This window comes from Juglans regia, chromosome 8, assembly GCF_001411555.2.
Source record: "Juglans regia cultivar Chandler chromosome 8, Walnut 2.0, whole genome shotgun sequence".
Taxonomy (NCBI): Eukaryota; Viridiplantae; Streptophyta; class Magnoliopsida; order Fagales; family Juglandaceae; genus Juglans; species Juglans regia.
In genome coordinates, this window is record NC_049908.1 from 6,870,492 (window position 1) to 6,886,464 (window position 15,973).

The following is a 15,973-nucleotide window of genomic DNA, read 5'->3' on the forward strand; positions in this document are numbered from 1 at the left end:
GGTCCCTCTTTTCTCTCTGTTCATATACATTGGGCTTCAAGTAATTAGTGTAATATTTTGTGCTTAGAAGAAAATATTGTGATAATTTGTCTTTACTGTAATTTTCTTTCCCCTTCCTTGATCTTGTCTTTATTGTAGCTTTCTTTTCTCTTGAGCTTGTCTTTACTTCAAAGATGAGAAGCATCCTCACACTTTCCTATGATTCCTTTACATCGGTACTATTTTGTTCGGTACACAAATGGTAAAAAATTTATCAAAAAATTAATTCTTAATTTAATTTGATTTGATACCTTAAATTTAAAAAAGACTTTTACAATTTATCATAGTAATAAAGATATATCCGTTTGTAAGATAGTTTTTTTGTAAATGTTTTAAAAAATAAACTTTTCATTCTCGCAAACAATTTATTAGTGTTTAAAAATTATTTCACTAATATTTACAGATAATCTGATATACTCTTAACATCCATACAGAGGCTTAAACCGTTAAAATTAACACTTTGCACTATTCATTAAAATCTATCAAGTAAAATTGTCATGTCATTATTAATATTGTTTTATTTCTCAACGGTCATGATTTACATGGATATTATGAAAAAGGTTGAGAGAAAAATGTCTTATATTTAATATCGGTATGCAGTTTGGTATACGAAATCACTTATAAGAAGAATTTTTCTTAATATATCTACCTATAAATAAGTTTGTAAATAGATTTAAAGTAACTTTGCAATTTCACCGTATCAAAACTTTTGATCATGTTCCCTGTCAAACTGGATTATGTTGCCCTGTTAGAGATTCAATTTCAAACTTTACAAGATACGGATTTTTCCATGTCCCCTCTCTTTAGGGAGTTATTTGACACATTATTCCACCATCTTCTTTCAGCCTTGAAATCACAGGCAGCAACTATTTCCCACGTCATTCTCTCTCTCTCTCTCTTACCTAATTTAATTCACAGGCAGCATAGTAATTATTAAAAATCATCTCTACTAAATGTTTTTTTTATTATATTATATAAATGATAAGAAGAAGAATTTAATTAATTTTAAAAGAATAAAATTTAAAATTTAAATATAATTCGTAAAATGATGACTAACAAAAGTCATTATTAAATCAATTTATATCCTCCACGTTTGGTATGCTTTTCGTCCATAGAATAGCGTGCATGTAGCTTGGGGATAGATTTCGGCGACCCAAACTAAAGAATTGTAGGCCTAGCTAGGCCTCTCCTCATTGATATTCAATTAAAAAAAATGATATTTAAAAAAGATTAATAATAAGTTTTAAAATTATATAAAAAATTATTATTATTATTATTATTCATCATCTCCGTACATAATATATTATATATATATTTTTTTCTTATCAGATATGTGAAATTTAGATGTAGAATAGAAGAATTTAATTAGTTTAAAAAAATAAAAAATAATATATTATGTGTTGTGTAAAAAAGCTGAATAGCGAATTTCTTACAACAAAATAATTGTACTTTCTTTAAATTCAATGGTAAATAATAGTTGTGCTGTGACGTACGTACGGCCAAATTGATTGTTGATAAAGCGAATCTGCATAGCACAGTGAAAGATAAAGTGCAACAAGTGGCATCTTGCGGCTTCCAACGTGTAGATTCCCTACTTTTTATTATAAAGTTGGGGGTGTTAATATAATACTTATTGTCATTTTGGAAAAGTTAAAACATTAACATTTTTTTTCTTTTTTTATCAATATGGAACAGAATTTAGGGGAATAAATTCGCAAATAATTTTTTCATGTACTCCGTTTGAGAGCCCGCTATTTGTTTGGGAGAGGATTTGCGGGGTCAGTTCGTAATATATTTATTTTTAAAGAAATGTGGGAGAATAAGATGAGATAAGAAATTTGTATATAATAATAAAATAATTTATGAATAGTAATGAAAGAGTTTAAATTATGATGTTTTATTAGATTTTACATGAAAAATAAGAGAGAAAAAATTGAAAAAATTATTATAAAGTTAAAATATTATATTTATTTTGAGATTTGAAAAAATTGAATTATTTTTTATATTTTGTTTGAAGTTTAGTTTGTAAAAGTTGTAATGTTTAGATGAAAAAAATTAATATTTAAAATTAAAAAGTATTTATATTTTAATGATGTTTAAGAATGAGATAAGATGAAACATCTTCTAAACAATCCCTCAATATCGTGGTTATGTGATTACATGCGGGTTGAGTCCTTTTAAGTTAGAAGATAATGAGAGTTTCTCAATGGTTTGTACATCGTATTACTAATTTTTAATAGTTCGAAGATATAAATTTAGTCTTAACATCGCTAAGTAAAACCATGAGAGTCCGTTAGCTACGTTCCAAGTAATGCGATGGAATTAAACTAGAAGATAGCATTTCATTTGCCTTGTTAACCTACTAATCGACTCGCACCAATAGATCGTTCCCCACCAAAAGGCTATTTTGGGTCCGTCTCGACCCGGTATCCAACCAATATGAAATTGACTTGACCCGACCCAATTCATTTGGGTCAGGTTAAAATTGTTGGGTTTTTTTTAGCAAATAAAAAAGAAATAAATAAATGTCCTCCTTAATTTCTTTTTGTTTGTTTTGAAAAGAAAAGATAAGAGATTCAACAAACACCAATATTGCAACCACCAAACTCTCATTACACTCAAAAACTTTATCAACATCACAATCAGCATTAGCATAATATTGATTTGATGAACCAAAAAAAAAAAATACCAAAGGAAAAGTTCAAACATTCATCTCATTGAATCCTATCAAATTACCATTAAAAACTTAAAAAATGAGTATTGGCGATATGCAGAGGTTAGAGTGGGAGCAATTCGAGACGAAGATCTGACGGTAGATATGAGTCGCAAAGGTCTGCATCAGGATTTTGATCAAGAGTGAGAAAAGGCTCTGTGAGCAAATTTTCGAAGGAATGGGAACCGCCGTGGACGATGCCTGTTTTATGGAGACCATTAAGGGCTCGGAGATTCAATTGTTTAATTTTGCCTAGGCAATCAGTATAAGCCAGCAATCCTCGTAGAAGTTGTTCAAGATCCTCGACCTCCATGACGCGTTGATGGATTTGATATAGGACATCGACGTCGTGTTCGAATCGAAATCATCCGAGTCGATACGGATTCAGGCAACAAAGATTTTATCTCGGCTTGCGGAGGATGTGAGGGGAATCTTGTCGGAGTTCGAGTGCGGTATTGCACGAGCCTTCGAAAGTTTCAGTGCCGGGCGGTACAATATTAGTCCAATTGGATGGATGTCGAAACTGACATTTACTCAATCCAACTTTAGCAGGTTCAACCCAATCGGTTGTGAGACCCAACAGGTATTTTGCATAGGCCAAGTTGTTTTTTTTGGGGGGGGGGGGGAGCTAAAGTATAAGACATACAATCATTATCAAGGATCCCTTGATCAGTTGACAACTTTGAACTCTTATAGGAGACTTTACTTGTATTTTCTTAATATTTTAATTAGAGAAATGTTATTTATAGTCATAAAGTACGTAAGTACTACATATTTTTTAAAAAAAGAAATCAATATGGGACCGACATATATAAAAAAAAAAAAAAATTAAATTTTTAATTATAAATTTCATTTTTTTTTCCAAATGAATGTATATCATTTACACAACTCATAAATATATCTAGCATTGTTCCCGTTAAAACAACCCCGCCCCCCCGGGGGCCAAAACCGTCGATCGGTCCCCTTCCCTACGTATGTACCTACGTTCGGAATGATCAGACCTACGAGTACAGTAGTTGAGTTATTTGATAAAAATACAACTTAGTAATTAAGAACCTCAAATGTGGTTGGAACGTCAAGCAAACTACGCATACAGCTTGTACCTTATCTCTCAAACATGTATCAAGAATATATATATATATAAATATATATATATTTAATGCAATTACGTACCGAACCTAGCTGCTCCTCTCATCATTATTGGGGTGATCTTTAATTTAATGGGCATGCACCTTTCATCCTCATGACTTTCTAATTAAGGACTATTGTCTTAAATCTATACTTTGGATCAATGTTTTTTTTAAGTTGTCTGAATTTGAAGGGCTATAAATTGTATGACCTACTTGACATGTCTACATCTCTTTCACTTGAGACCCTCGAATTTAGACAAATGCTTGAGAGAGCCTTTTTTCCTATATTTCTTTCAATATAAATGCTTGGTCATGACGAAGAAAAATGAAGAAAGAAAGGGTTCGTGCATGCATGCATGGCATATAATATATATACATAGACAGCAAACACAAGCATGTTTTGCACTGCATAGAGTTAGATCAACTTGATACCGACTACACTTAACTGTTTTTTGTGGAACAAATTAAATCCTTCAGTACTACCACCAATCGTGCCAGCATGTCCTGGAATATAAAAAAGGTGGGACACTTTGGCGAACCTATGTTTTTTGTAATTACAAGCTAGCCACACATGCATACACAAAGAGATGGATCAGAACATACATCATTTTCAAACCTAATGTGCAGATCTGGTACTATAAATCAGGCGGAAAAAGTAACCTACGTAATAAATGGCCCCCCACCATTACAGCTAGCTAGCTCACCTTTGGGAGTTCGATCGGAGCAATGGAATTAAAGGACCTTACGGAAGTACCTCAACCATATATATAGGTCGTCGATACAAAGCCATGTGCACATGTACGTACTGCATGCATGAGATCAGGAGCAACCTCGGTGTCAAAATTCAATGGGTTTGCAATTTAGCTGATCACCCACGTTAGGGAACAACATTCTGGCTACGAGGGACCAGGCCAGGTTGTATTGTATTACTTTATTATTATTATTTTTTTGTGTATGACCGGATAAGAAAACCTGCATGCACACGCGTTTGGACTTTGGAGGGCTAAATATTGCAAGAAAATCTCTTACAATTTAATTTGCTAATTCGCAATAAGTTTGGTGTATGACACACTGTACCACTTGCTATAGGATTAATTATAATAAAATTCTTTCAAAAAAAAATAAATTATAATAAAATTAAAAATATTAATATTTTTTATTATCCCGTAAGTTTAATGTTTGACTTGCCGCTTATTATAAGGACCTACTATAGTTATAAAAATGTTAAAATATTAATACTTGTTTATCATAATGAGACTAATTAATTAGTCGCGTATATATATATATATATATATATATATATATACTTGTTGGGCTTGTGTTAAATAACAACTTGTGAATAGATAGGTTCATCAAAGTCTACATATGCATGTGGCCGCATGCCAAGAATTTTCAATGTTTCATCAAATTATTTATGATCTTGTTATTTTGTGACCAAAAACAAAAAAAAACTCAAAAGGACATCTCACACAAACTGATCTTTTAGACATGTTGTCAGTGGACTCAACGACTTTCTCAAACCCATGTTTCTTCAATATCCAAACATATTTCTGGATACCGACACACCATTTTCACAAAACTCTCAAGGAAGAAAAAATCATCCATAAATTTATTCTCAAAGATTTCAGAGAATTTTGCTGAGTCTTGGATCCAAACAAGTAATTTCAAGAAATAGTTTTTTTGTAAACTAAATTACCAATACTAGAACGAACAAGAAATAACCGTGAAAAATGACTCTCGTCACTCTCCCTCGTGGGGATTGAGTTTGACATTCCGATCGACTACCCTCTTCTCATGTATAGGATTCCATTAGAGGGTGGAAGAAAAAAATAAAAAATAAAAAAAATAAAACAACGTGAATGGTGGGGGATTAGATCAAGTGTTACGGGTGCAAATGATGTGCTGTCGTTTTAAAAAAGAGTGTATATATTATTAAAAAATTAATTTTTTTTTAGAATCTCGTATTTATTAATTTTTTATTAAAATAATTATACAATAGTTATATATTTACGATTACCACTATAATTTCTCTTCTAATAAAGAGCCGGCAAAGGCACGTACTACGAGGCCAGTTATCATTTTGGGGGAAACAAAGAGAGAGCAGGTCTCTGGTTCATTTATATGGCTATTAAGTATTAACAGCAGAGCATGAGAAACAGAACCAAAAGGGAAATAAGTGTTGTGCGCCTCGTGAAGTGGTGAATGTCTTGATCCATACAACAAGAGTACTACTGGGAAAATGAGATCATCAGTACTATGTTGGGTGAGAATATACGGAAAGATATATCAATTTATTTAGCATATATCGATTCTCTTAAGAATTTAAATCCATTACATGCCTCGTGCTTATGTCCAACACCAATATTCTCAAGCCCACATACTAAATTCGAAACACTGCTCCTGCTGCTTGGTCTACCCATAAAATGCGCGCAGGGGCGGGGGGAAGAAAAATAATAAGAAAAAGGAATTAATCAGCTAAAAACTCTGGTTTAGATCTAAGTAGAAAATACAGCTTGCTGCTGTGATGCCTCTTCAGCTTGCATGCTTTCATAATATTTAACGAGGACCTTCCATCCACTTGGGCACATAAAACCATCAGGAGGATTCTCGCCGCTCCTTGCATATGTCCTCATCTGAAACAGTACTACGGTAAGTCCAAAAAATGAAACACAAACAAGTATGAATGACATGAGGGTTCCCAAAAATTGGTAAACAGTATCTTAGTGAGATTGATGAACAAATCCAAGAGAACTACAAAGCACAATTTTAATACAAGTTAACATGATAAACAAGTTTTGATACTTTCCAAAGATCTGCTTATGATGACAGAATAGGAATGTTTTCAAAATTGATCTGTCCAGTCAAATGTTTTGATCACAGTAGAGTTCTATACCATTTCCGCAAACTGGGAAATGGTATAGAAACTTGAGAGGTCCTGCAAGCAACCAGGAAATAATATACGGTTTCTACCTTGGTTCCTGATATGAAGAGGAAATCTTTAGCACGTGATGGATCAAAAAACGCCATTTTCTTTTCCGCAGTGTCATATGCTGCCACCTGCAGTTTATGACGAACAAAGAAGATTAAGAGCGCACACACAACACAGCCTCTTCACCTTTCATATCACAGAACAAACGCAGCAGCAGAAAAGGCTTATGGTAAATCTTCAAGCACTTGAGCCTTGGCATATATACAGAGTTCTGATGTGATCAGACATATCAAATTGACAGAAGAATACACAGAGCTTCCTAAAGTGCAGTGGTCATGAAGTAATCTTTGTGCCCTGTGATGTGATTGAATAAATCATAGTGTGGGGTCTCAGAAGGTTGGGTACTCAAAACACTCTTTTGTCTGTATTAATCCGTAGCAGCAGTGGCTAGTGGCAAGCATCTCCTAATTAGGCAGTCAGTTACTTCTGAACTTGCTTCGAGTATATTTTGGTAAGTAAAACGTTTCAATGAAGAGAATGCAAAAAGAAGGCATTAAGATTGCTAATGGGAAGCTTCACCGTCTCAAAACTTTGTGTTTTATAAAACACACTCTCAAAACTTCATTAGATTGGCTAGATATAGGAGAGAACTGCATAATATGCATTTGTTAGATGTACACGAGAATCTTTCCTCGCCAGGCAATGAACTTGTGCTAAAAAATAGAATTCGATATCTAATACATGCCTAGGGAGAAAAGGTAATTAAGACAAAAGATAATTTCATATCAGTAGTCAACCCTGAACATCTAGCCACAGTTTTGACCTTACAAAGGCATAGAATTGAAACAAATTAGGATAATAGATATATTGCAAGAAGCGATAAGATTGAAATATGCAACAGAGCTTCAAAGGTCCAGCCTAAAAGAAAAGCATAATGTTACCTACCCTGAAGGGCAAAATATTTAGCTTCTCCAAACCAGGAGCCATGCTCAACACCTTTTTCCCGTGATCAGGGTCATATAAATCCCTCTTCTCAGTTGGGTGACCCATACCTGCAGGATCACGACCAACAATGTAAAAATTGGCACCAGCATTTATTCGTGCCTTGGCATGCCACTGTACTTCAGTTGGACCCGCATAATGCATAGGTGATGGGAAAATGGATACAATAGTTGTCTCAGGGTCAAGGATTCCATCTTCTAGGACCTGGACAGAAACGAAAAAACATGAGCAAAACCTATATTTTTGGCACTGGTCAAAATTTCAGTTATGGAGTATGAGACACAAGTTGGATCTGCAAAGATCACTTCATCACAAAAATGATTATGGAATTTTGAAAAGGGGACCCTTCACTGAATAACCAAATGTTTCATTTACTTGTAATAAGCATATTTACTAAAAAGCTATGGTCCACACAATGGCAATTAGACCCATTGCAGATATATTCAAACAAACAGAAAGGTATCACTTTAGTGACAATTTAGCTGTCAACTCATTATTATTAAGGTTATACAAGACAAGCCATGCAAACAACCTTGCTATGTTGCTCCATACGAACATCCAAGGGCACGTCATCTGCCTTTGTGAAACCTCCCAAAGGATGCAACAATAAAATTGGTTTCTTGTAACCCATTTCCAGAAGTCGCCGTCTTGTATCGTTCATCAACAAAGCATGCCCATTATGCACAGGGTTCCTTAATTGAAAAGCAAAAACTGCATCAGCCTGACGCCTATCAAATTCCTTCCGGAGTTGTAGGGGTGAGAGCCTGTAGTGATCAAGCCCATCACCGTATTTGATGGGATTTAATACTTCCAAATCTCCACCAACCAGCCAATTACCAGCAGGAGTAATGACCTCCTCAACATATGGCAATCCCGGAGCCGTTGTACCCCAAGTTCTAGCTATTCTTTCCTCTTTGTTATGCTTGTAGATTTCAATGCTGCAAAAGAATGAACATCAGAAAAACTTGGGATGACAGCAATAAACTGAGCTAGGTATACGTTTATTGATCTGGTAAGTGCAACAAAGCGCTATTACAAAATACAAAGAGACTAAACAAAAAACGAAATATTAAAATGGTTGACTTCCCGAACTCGAGAACTTCAAAATTCCAACTAAAACATAGATTTGGCGAGACATGAACAAGACGCGCGGGGATAGAGAGCAGGGAACGTGTTTAATTATTATTATTATTTTCTTTGGAAGCCCCAGCCGAACTTGGTACACGTTGAGTCTGATCCGAGTTGGTTCCCGTACGTAGAAAACAACAGGCAGAAGCACCATTGAACATTGTTCCCTCCTCCCATATCCACCGTATGTCAGCAAATCCATTCTCTCGACCAGGTCACGCACGTAATTATGAAAGAACAGAACTTAATTTCGAAACAGTAAAGGATCCACATTATGGCATTAACATATGAATGCCGGGTATATTACATTCATTGTGCTCAGCCAACTCAAATGCATCAAACTTCAGCTAATCTACCTATATACGACTACGAATTTCAGCTAGACAACACCATATCTCACTCACAAGGGTATGCCATTGCAAAGGAGAAAGAATATAGAAACAAGAGCACTACTTCAGATTTTTATAATCAGAAAAGACTCCCTTTGACTTCCATTGTCAAAATTCTCCTTATTTTATATTGCGGCAACTAAAATTCTTTTGTTGAGATACCAAACTAACACACGATTTTCATAATAAGCATGCTCTCATTTATTCACATATTTTAACAAATGACGAACAGTATTAAAAAAAATACTCGCACTGAAACAACTGACCTCCGAAGAATACCGACCAAATCTCCGTTAGGTCCGACCAACCCCACATTGGGAGATGACCCAATCAGCTCCTTGGTCTTGTCATCAATAGCCAAAACAATGGGAAGCGACATGTTCACCACATGCCCATCTGCCACTTTCAAAGAATTAAAATGCAAACTCTGCAAATACTCGTTCTCTCTCATGAACCCTCTTAACGGGCTCGCCCACCCCTCGCTGATCACGTGCACCCACTCGGTGTCAATCTTGGTCAGCCTCACCTTGGGCAATGCCTCAGCCTCTGAAGTCTTCTTTGCCCGCTCGCTCTCCGGCACCACGAGATCCACCAGAGCCCCGCCGTCGGGTTCAATCAGAGAGCTTCTGACGGAACAAGAAGAATAAGAGAAAGAAGAAACATGCATTGTGGATTTGTACACGGTGGAGATCAATGGGTTGCAATGGTAAATGGGTTTGGATCGGATCTTCGTGTTATAGTTTGTGAACGTACTTTTATTGATGGTTTGGGGATTGAGCATGGGGTTAAGTTGGGTGGAGGTGATGTGTAATTTCATAATCAGAGACATGTTTATGGCCTTTGCGGGGGAGTAATCTGTGGGTTTGGTTTTGAGAACAGGTGGTCGGAAGTGATAGAGCGATCCGACTAATTTGGGGAAGTGTACCTGGGCCAGTAAATCTAGCGAACATCTTGTTTTGAATGGGAGAAAGAGCGGCGAGAATTCCACACGTTTGTTTGTGCTCAGCAGCCTCAGCTTGTGGACAGTAGTTGGCTACTTGTCAATGTAATATTTTGGGGACCAATGTCTTTATTTGCCGGGTCAAGGCCTCCAGTTGAAAGCTGAGAGCAACCATACATACAATTTCGCTTCTGCGATAAATATTGAAAAGATCACGTGAGTACATACTTATCTATGAAGTCCGCGTGGAGCTGACATTAACATTAGCAAGAAAAATAAAAATACTAACAAATTTACTTAATTCTCCATGTTTCAAGATATTTTAAAAATTATCTAATTTAAATTTAAAAAACATAAGCATAAACATAAAATTATAAATATATAAAAGCGTTTCCAATTGGTTACGTGAAATCTATGTTTTTGTAAAATTCGAAAGAAATAACTCAATATAGCTCATCTAATAGATTATATATTTTATAACTAATATCCAGTTTGCTACATAGCCATCTATACATCTATAGAACATTATTCATACTTGTATGAATATTTAATTTATTTATCTTTCTATTTTTTATTTTTTATTTATTTCTTTATCTGCTTTCTACTTGATTTGAAATAAATAAAATATATTAAAATGTATATTATTTCAATAATATAGAAAAAAATAAATAAACAGATGTATGATATATTATAAAAATTAGTATATGAAATAGAAAAAATAAGTTTTTGATAATCATATCTTTTAAAAAATAGAATGAAAAATTCATTGAGAGTGCTCTCATCACTCTTCTTAAAATGTCTAATAGAATTGAGAAACAAAAACTATAACTCAAGCTCAACTTGAATGTGCGTCCACTTTCTGTCTTAAGAGTGGTTTGAATTCATATATGAGTTGAGATGGTTTGTAAATAATAGGATAAAAATTAAATTATTTATTATATTTTATATGGAAATTTGAAAAAATTATTTTAGAATTTGAAAAAGTTAAATTTTTTATTATATTTTGTATGAGAATTTAAAAAAATTATAATGATGAGATGTGATTAATTGATGTGGATTTTGAATGTAAATAAAGCCTTAATCTCTTGTCTTATTCTGAATGAGCAAGTTCTACCAACGTAGTAAGATTTAGGGTTGATTTATTTTTACAAATCATTTCATTTTAGATCTAATTATTATAAAAATTTTAAAATTTTAAATAAAATATAAAATAATTCAATTTTTTAAAATTTAAAAATAAAAGTTTTATTATAATAAAATTTTATTTAACTTTCTCTCATTTTATTTTTAACCGAATTATAATATTTTAAAATTAAGGCTCTAATACCGATGCCATTGGTCAATGTCTATACGTACATTGGCAATTAGTTCACGGCCCCACCCTTGTAACGAACCAGTGGTTTCCAAGTTCTTTGAGACTAAAAGGAAAGAGTAGTTTAAATTCAGAGGTGAGTTGAGATGAGTTAAGATGGTTTGTAAATATTAAAATAAAAGTTAAATTATTTATTATATTTTATGTAAAAATTTAAAAATGTTGTTTTAAAATTTGAAAAAGTTGAATTATTTATTATATTTTGTTTGGAAATTTAGAACAGTTATAATTATGATATGAGATGAATTGAAATAAATTGAAATAAATTTTGAATGCAAACAAGTTCTAAAACTTCAAAGCATGTTGATCACGGCTTACGATACGGTGGGTGGTGCTGGGGCCTATGGTGGCATGGGAAGGGAGCCATCTATGCGGGTAGTGATGCTATACACTATATTTTTATTTTATTTTAGGGTTAATTACACTTTGCCCCCTCCAACTATCACCAAATTCACAATGTGCCCCTGAAACTATTGATTGCATCAAAGTGGACCATCTTACTTTTATAACGTCCCAATCCCCCCATTCCGTCTACGATGAGAGTTAAATCAAACGGAAAACTCACCCACGTGCTTCTCACATGCTAATCCTTCAATGCAAAGACAAAATCACCCCTCACTCCATCGGTTTCCATTTCCCCAAACTGAACTTCATATTCAAAAATCCCCAAATCCGAAATTCGAAAACCCTAACTCGGAAACCAGTGACCATCGATCGATTGTTGTTCGCATTGGTGTTCGTTCGTCTTCGCACCAATCTTAGTGGCTTCATAAAATATTTTCGTTCATCTTCATCGAGTTGGTATATGTCTTCTTCACGTAGTGGGTGTCGCAGAGGTGAGTCCATCTCAAAATGACTCCATCTTTGTCTTCATCAAATTTGTATATTTTTTGTGTAAAACTGAGTAATTTGGAATGTCAAAGTGTACTGTTTTTTATTATGTCCCCCTCCAATATTGCACATAGGTGGGTCCAATGTTGTATGCTTCCTAATATGACGCTAGTGCATTGCTGAGTGGCGTTAGTTGTCCCAGTTTGAGAACACAATAACACGAGTGTGTTGTTGTTATCTTTATTGTCGGGTTGTGACAGAGGGACCACAGAGGTGGTCTCTTGCATAGGAAAATGACCAAATTTATCTGTTTGGTCCAATAGTTTACTTTATGGTTGGTCTAATAATTGACTACGGTTCATGACTAATTTAATAGACAATATTTTGTAAGATGACTACGAGGAATTTGTTATTTCAAGTCCATCATGGTGGGATAATTGATAGGCGGCAGAATGGGGAATGTGTTGGGGGTAAGACTGATGTGTACCATGAACCATATGATGAGGATCAGCTATCATGGATTGAGATACAGACGATTATGGCCAAGTATGGTTACCATCCAGGTGACCTAGTCTATTATAGACACCCTAGCTTGGAGATGCACAATGGTCTTAAATTGCTTACATCTGACCATGATGTGCTGTCTATGGTGGCTGCGCTTCAGGATCAACAAGTGGCTCATTTGTATCTTGTGTCTCATTCTCGAACTTCAGTGCACCAGTCTTCTTTGCATGATCATCATGTCGAGGAGGATGTGAGTGAGGATGAGGAGGAAGCAGAAGCACGTCACCTTGGACTTAATGATCCATTTTGGAAAGAAATGTTGAGTAGTGAGGATGAGTTGTATGACATTGATGTCAATACAGTGGGAACATCGAGGTCAAAACCTGCACAACCAAGGAGTAAAGGTGTTGAGTCTCAAGTGACAGTTGATGATAAAGAGCCACAATCTTCCTCAGATGCTGAGGATGAGGAGGATGAAGGGAGGAATCAAGACAAAAGTGGTCCAAGGTGGCCAGAGGAGGATGACATAGGTATAAAATACTCTTCTATTTTCTTATTTATTATTTTAGTGTTCATTTTTCAGAACTTGCTAAACAGTGCTTGCTTTAATAATTAGCAGGTAATTGTTCTGATATGACACAAAGTGACGTCCTTCAATCTCCTGTCTATAGTGGTGACGAAGGACATCATGATTTTAAGTTTCCCGAGTTTCAAGCTGTTGACTTGGAGAAGCAAAAAATATCTGTTGGAATGAAGTTTGGATCTACAGCACAGTTTAGAGAGACAATAAGGAGGTTGAACCTAAATATAGGTAAATCGATAAAATTTGCAAAGAATGATGGGGATAGGGTTACTGTTGTCTGCAATACCACTAAATGTCCTTACCGGGTTTATGGGTCTTGGATTAGAGAGCAACAAACTTTCCAGATAAAATCTATGAACCCAAGACATGATTGTAGTAGAAGTTATAAGAACCCCATTGTCACATCATCTTGGATTGCAGATAAGATGATGCCACTGTTTATAAGCCAACCTAATGTGCCTATCAAAGCACTTGCTGATGAGATTAAGAGAAAGTGGGGAGTGGAAGTTCCTAAAATGAAGTTGTATCGTGCTCGAGCGAAGGTTCAGTTTACCATATTTGGCAGCCATAGAGAACAGTATGCCAAGGTATGGGACTATTGTGAGACCCTGAAACAAAGGAACCAAGGTAGTTATTTGTTAGTTAGGGTGGAACGAATAGCTCCTGAGTTACCTCCTATTTTTCAAAGGATGTACGTAGGATTGGCAGCCTGTAGAGAGGGTTTTAAGGCTGGTTGTAGACCATTGATTGGTTTGGACGGTTGTTTCTTAAAAGGACCATTTAAGGGGCAGCTCCTATGTACTGTTGGTAGGGATGCAAATGATAACATGTACCCAATTGCAATGGCCATTGTGGAGGCAGAGTTAAAGGATAGTTGGGGATGGTTTATTGAGACACTTATATCCGATCTAGGACAGCAACCTGAAGGCGGGTGGACATTTATTAGTGACAGACAAAAGGTAATTTTATAAATATTTCAATATATTCTATTAACTAAAACTTATTAAATGAGCCACTCATTGAATATTTTTTGTAGGGTTTAAAACCAGCAATGAAGGAGTTGGTGCCTTACAATGACAGCCGTATTTGTGTCAGGCATTTATATGCCAATTTTTGAGATGCTGGCCACAGGAGTGTGGCTTTAAAGGAGAAATTGTGGCAGGCAGCCACAGCATACACAAAGAGGGACTTTGAGAGAGCTATGGAGGAACTGAAAGCCCTCAGTCAGCCTGCATATAACTACCTAAAGGTTATAGACCCATCACAATAGTCTAGAGCATGGTTTAACACATTTTCAAAGTCTGATTTGGTAGTGAATAATCTTAGTGAATGTTTCAACGCGTATATTTTGCAAGCACGTGATAAGCTAATTGTGACTATGGTGGAGATCATACGGAAGAAACTGATGGGACGATATCAGTTGAAAAGGGAAGCAATTAGTAAATGGGAGAATACAATCATGCCTCGGATAGTTGCAAAGCTTGAACTTATGCATGATTTGTCCATCTATTGTACTCCAACGTATGCAGGATGTGGTCAGTTTGAAGTTAACAATGCTGATAGGCAATATGTGGTTGATTTGAAAAAGAGGACCTGTTCATGTTTGAGATGGGACATCACAGGTATTCCATGCCCGCATGCATACACATGTATTGTGTATTCTGACCAAGATCCCAAGGGATATGTGCATCATTACTATAGTGTGGAGATGTGGAGGGCAGCATACGAACCTTTAATTTACCCTATGCCAAGTGAGGATCAGTGGCTCACTACCACATACGAGAAGCCCACTGCTCCTGAGGTTAGGAAACAACCCGGGAGGCCAAAGAAACATCAAAAAAGAAATGAGGACGATCGACAAGGAGCAAACAAGTTGAGGAAAACTGGTGTGCATATGACCTGTTCGAGATGTAATCAAGTTGGTCACAACAAAAGAAAATGTCCGCGTGGGAACGCAGGCACACCCTCCTCCACTTCTGCAACAGAATTTCAAGCTCCTTCATTTCCAGATGAACAAGTTAGTGGCTACTTCTTCCTTATTTACTATACGGTATTCATTTACATATTGCTTGAAAATGTTGAGAATGTTAATTTACATTTAAATGTGGTACTAGGTCATTTCACAACCTCCAATGTCAGAGCCTTCACAGCCAACAACCCAATCTATGCAAACTGGGAACGCTCCACCTTCGTCGCTTTCACAGGCAACATGGCAAACAAGTCCAACAGTGCAAACTCCCTTGTCAGAGACTTCGCAGGCAGGCCAAAGTAATCAACTGCAAGTCAATATGGGTCGTCTAAAGATGTTGGCCAAACGACCACCCAGGAGGCGGTCTACAAGACTTGGGGGCCACCACTCACAGACTAGTACACATAGACCTGTGTTTGTGGACTTAGACGTTGATACAAGCAA

The 15,973-nt window shown here is 35.7% G+C and overlaps 1 protein-coding gene across 1 annotated transcript; it reads right to left on the minus strand.

Moving 5' to 3' along the window:
* Positions 1 to 6,154: 6,154 nt before the first annotated feature.
* Positions 6,155 to 10,281, minus strand: LOC109010590 (ATP sulfurylase 2-like). The gene is made up of 5 exons (XM_018991467.1): positions 9,597 to 10,281; positions 8,346 to 8,751; positions 7,757 to 8,017; positions 6,853 to 6,939; positions 6,155 to 6,515 (listed from the first exon to the last, which is right to left on the minus strand). Exons 1-5 carry the CDS (start codon positions 10,157 to 10,159, stop codon positions 6,378 to 6,380), a joined length of 1,455 nt encoding a protein of 484 aa, XP_018847012.1. The 5' UTR covers positions 10,160 to 10,281; the 3' UTR covers positions 6,155 to 6,377.
* Positions 10,282 to 15,973: the final 5,692 nt, after the last annotated feature.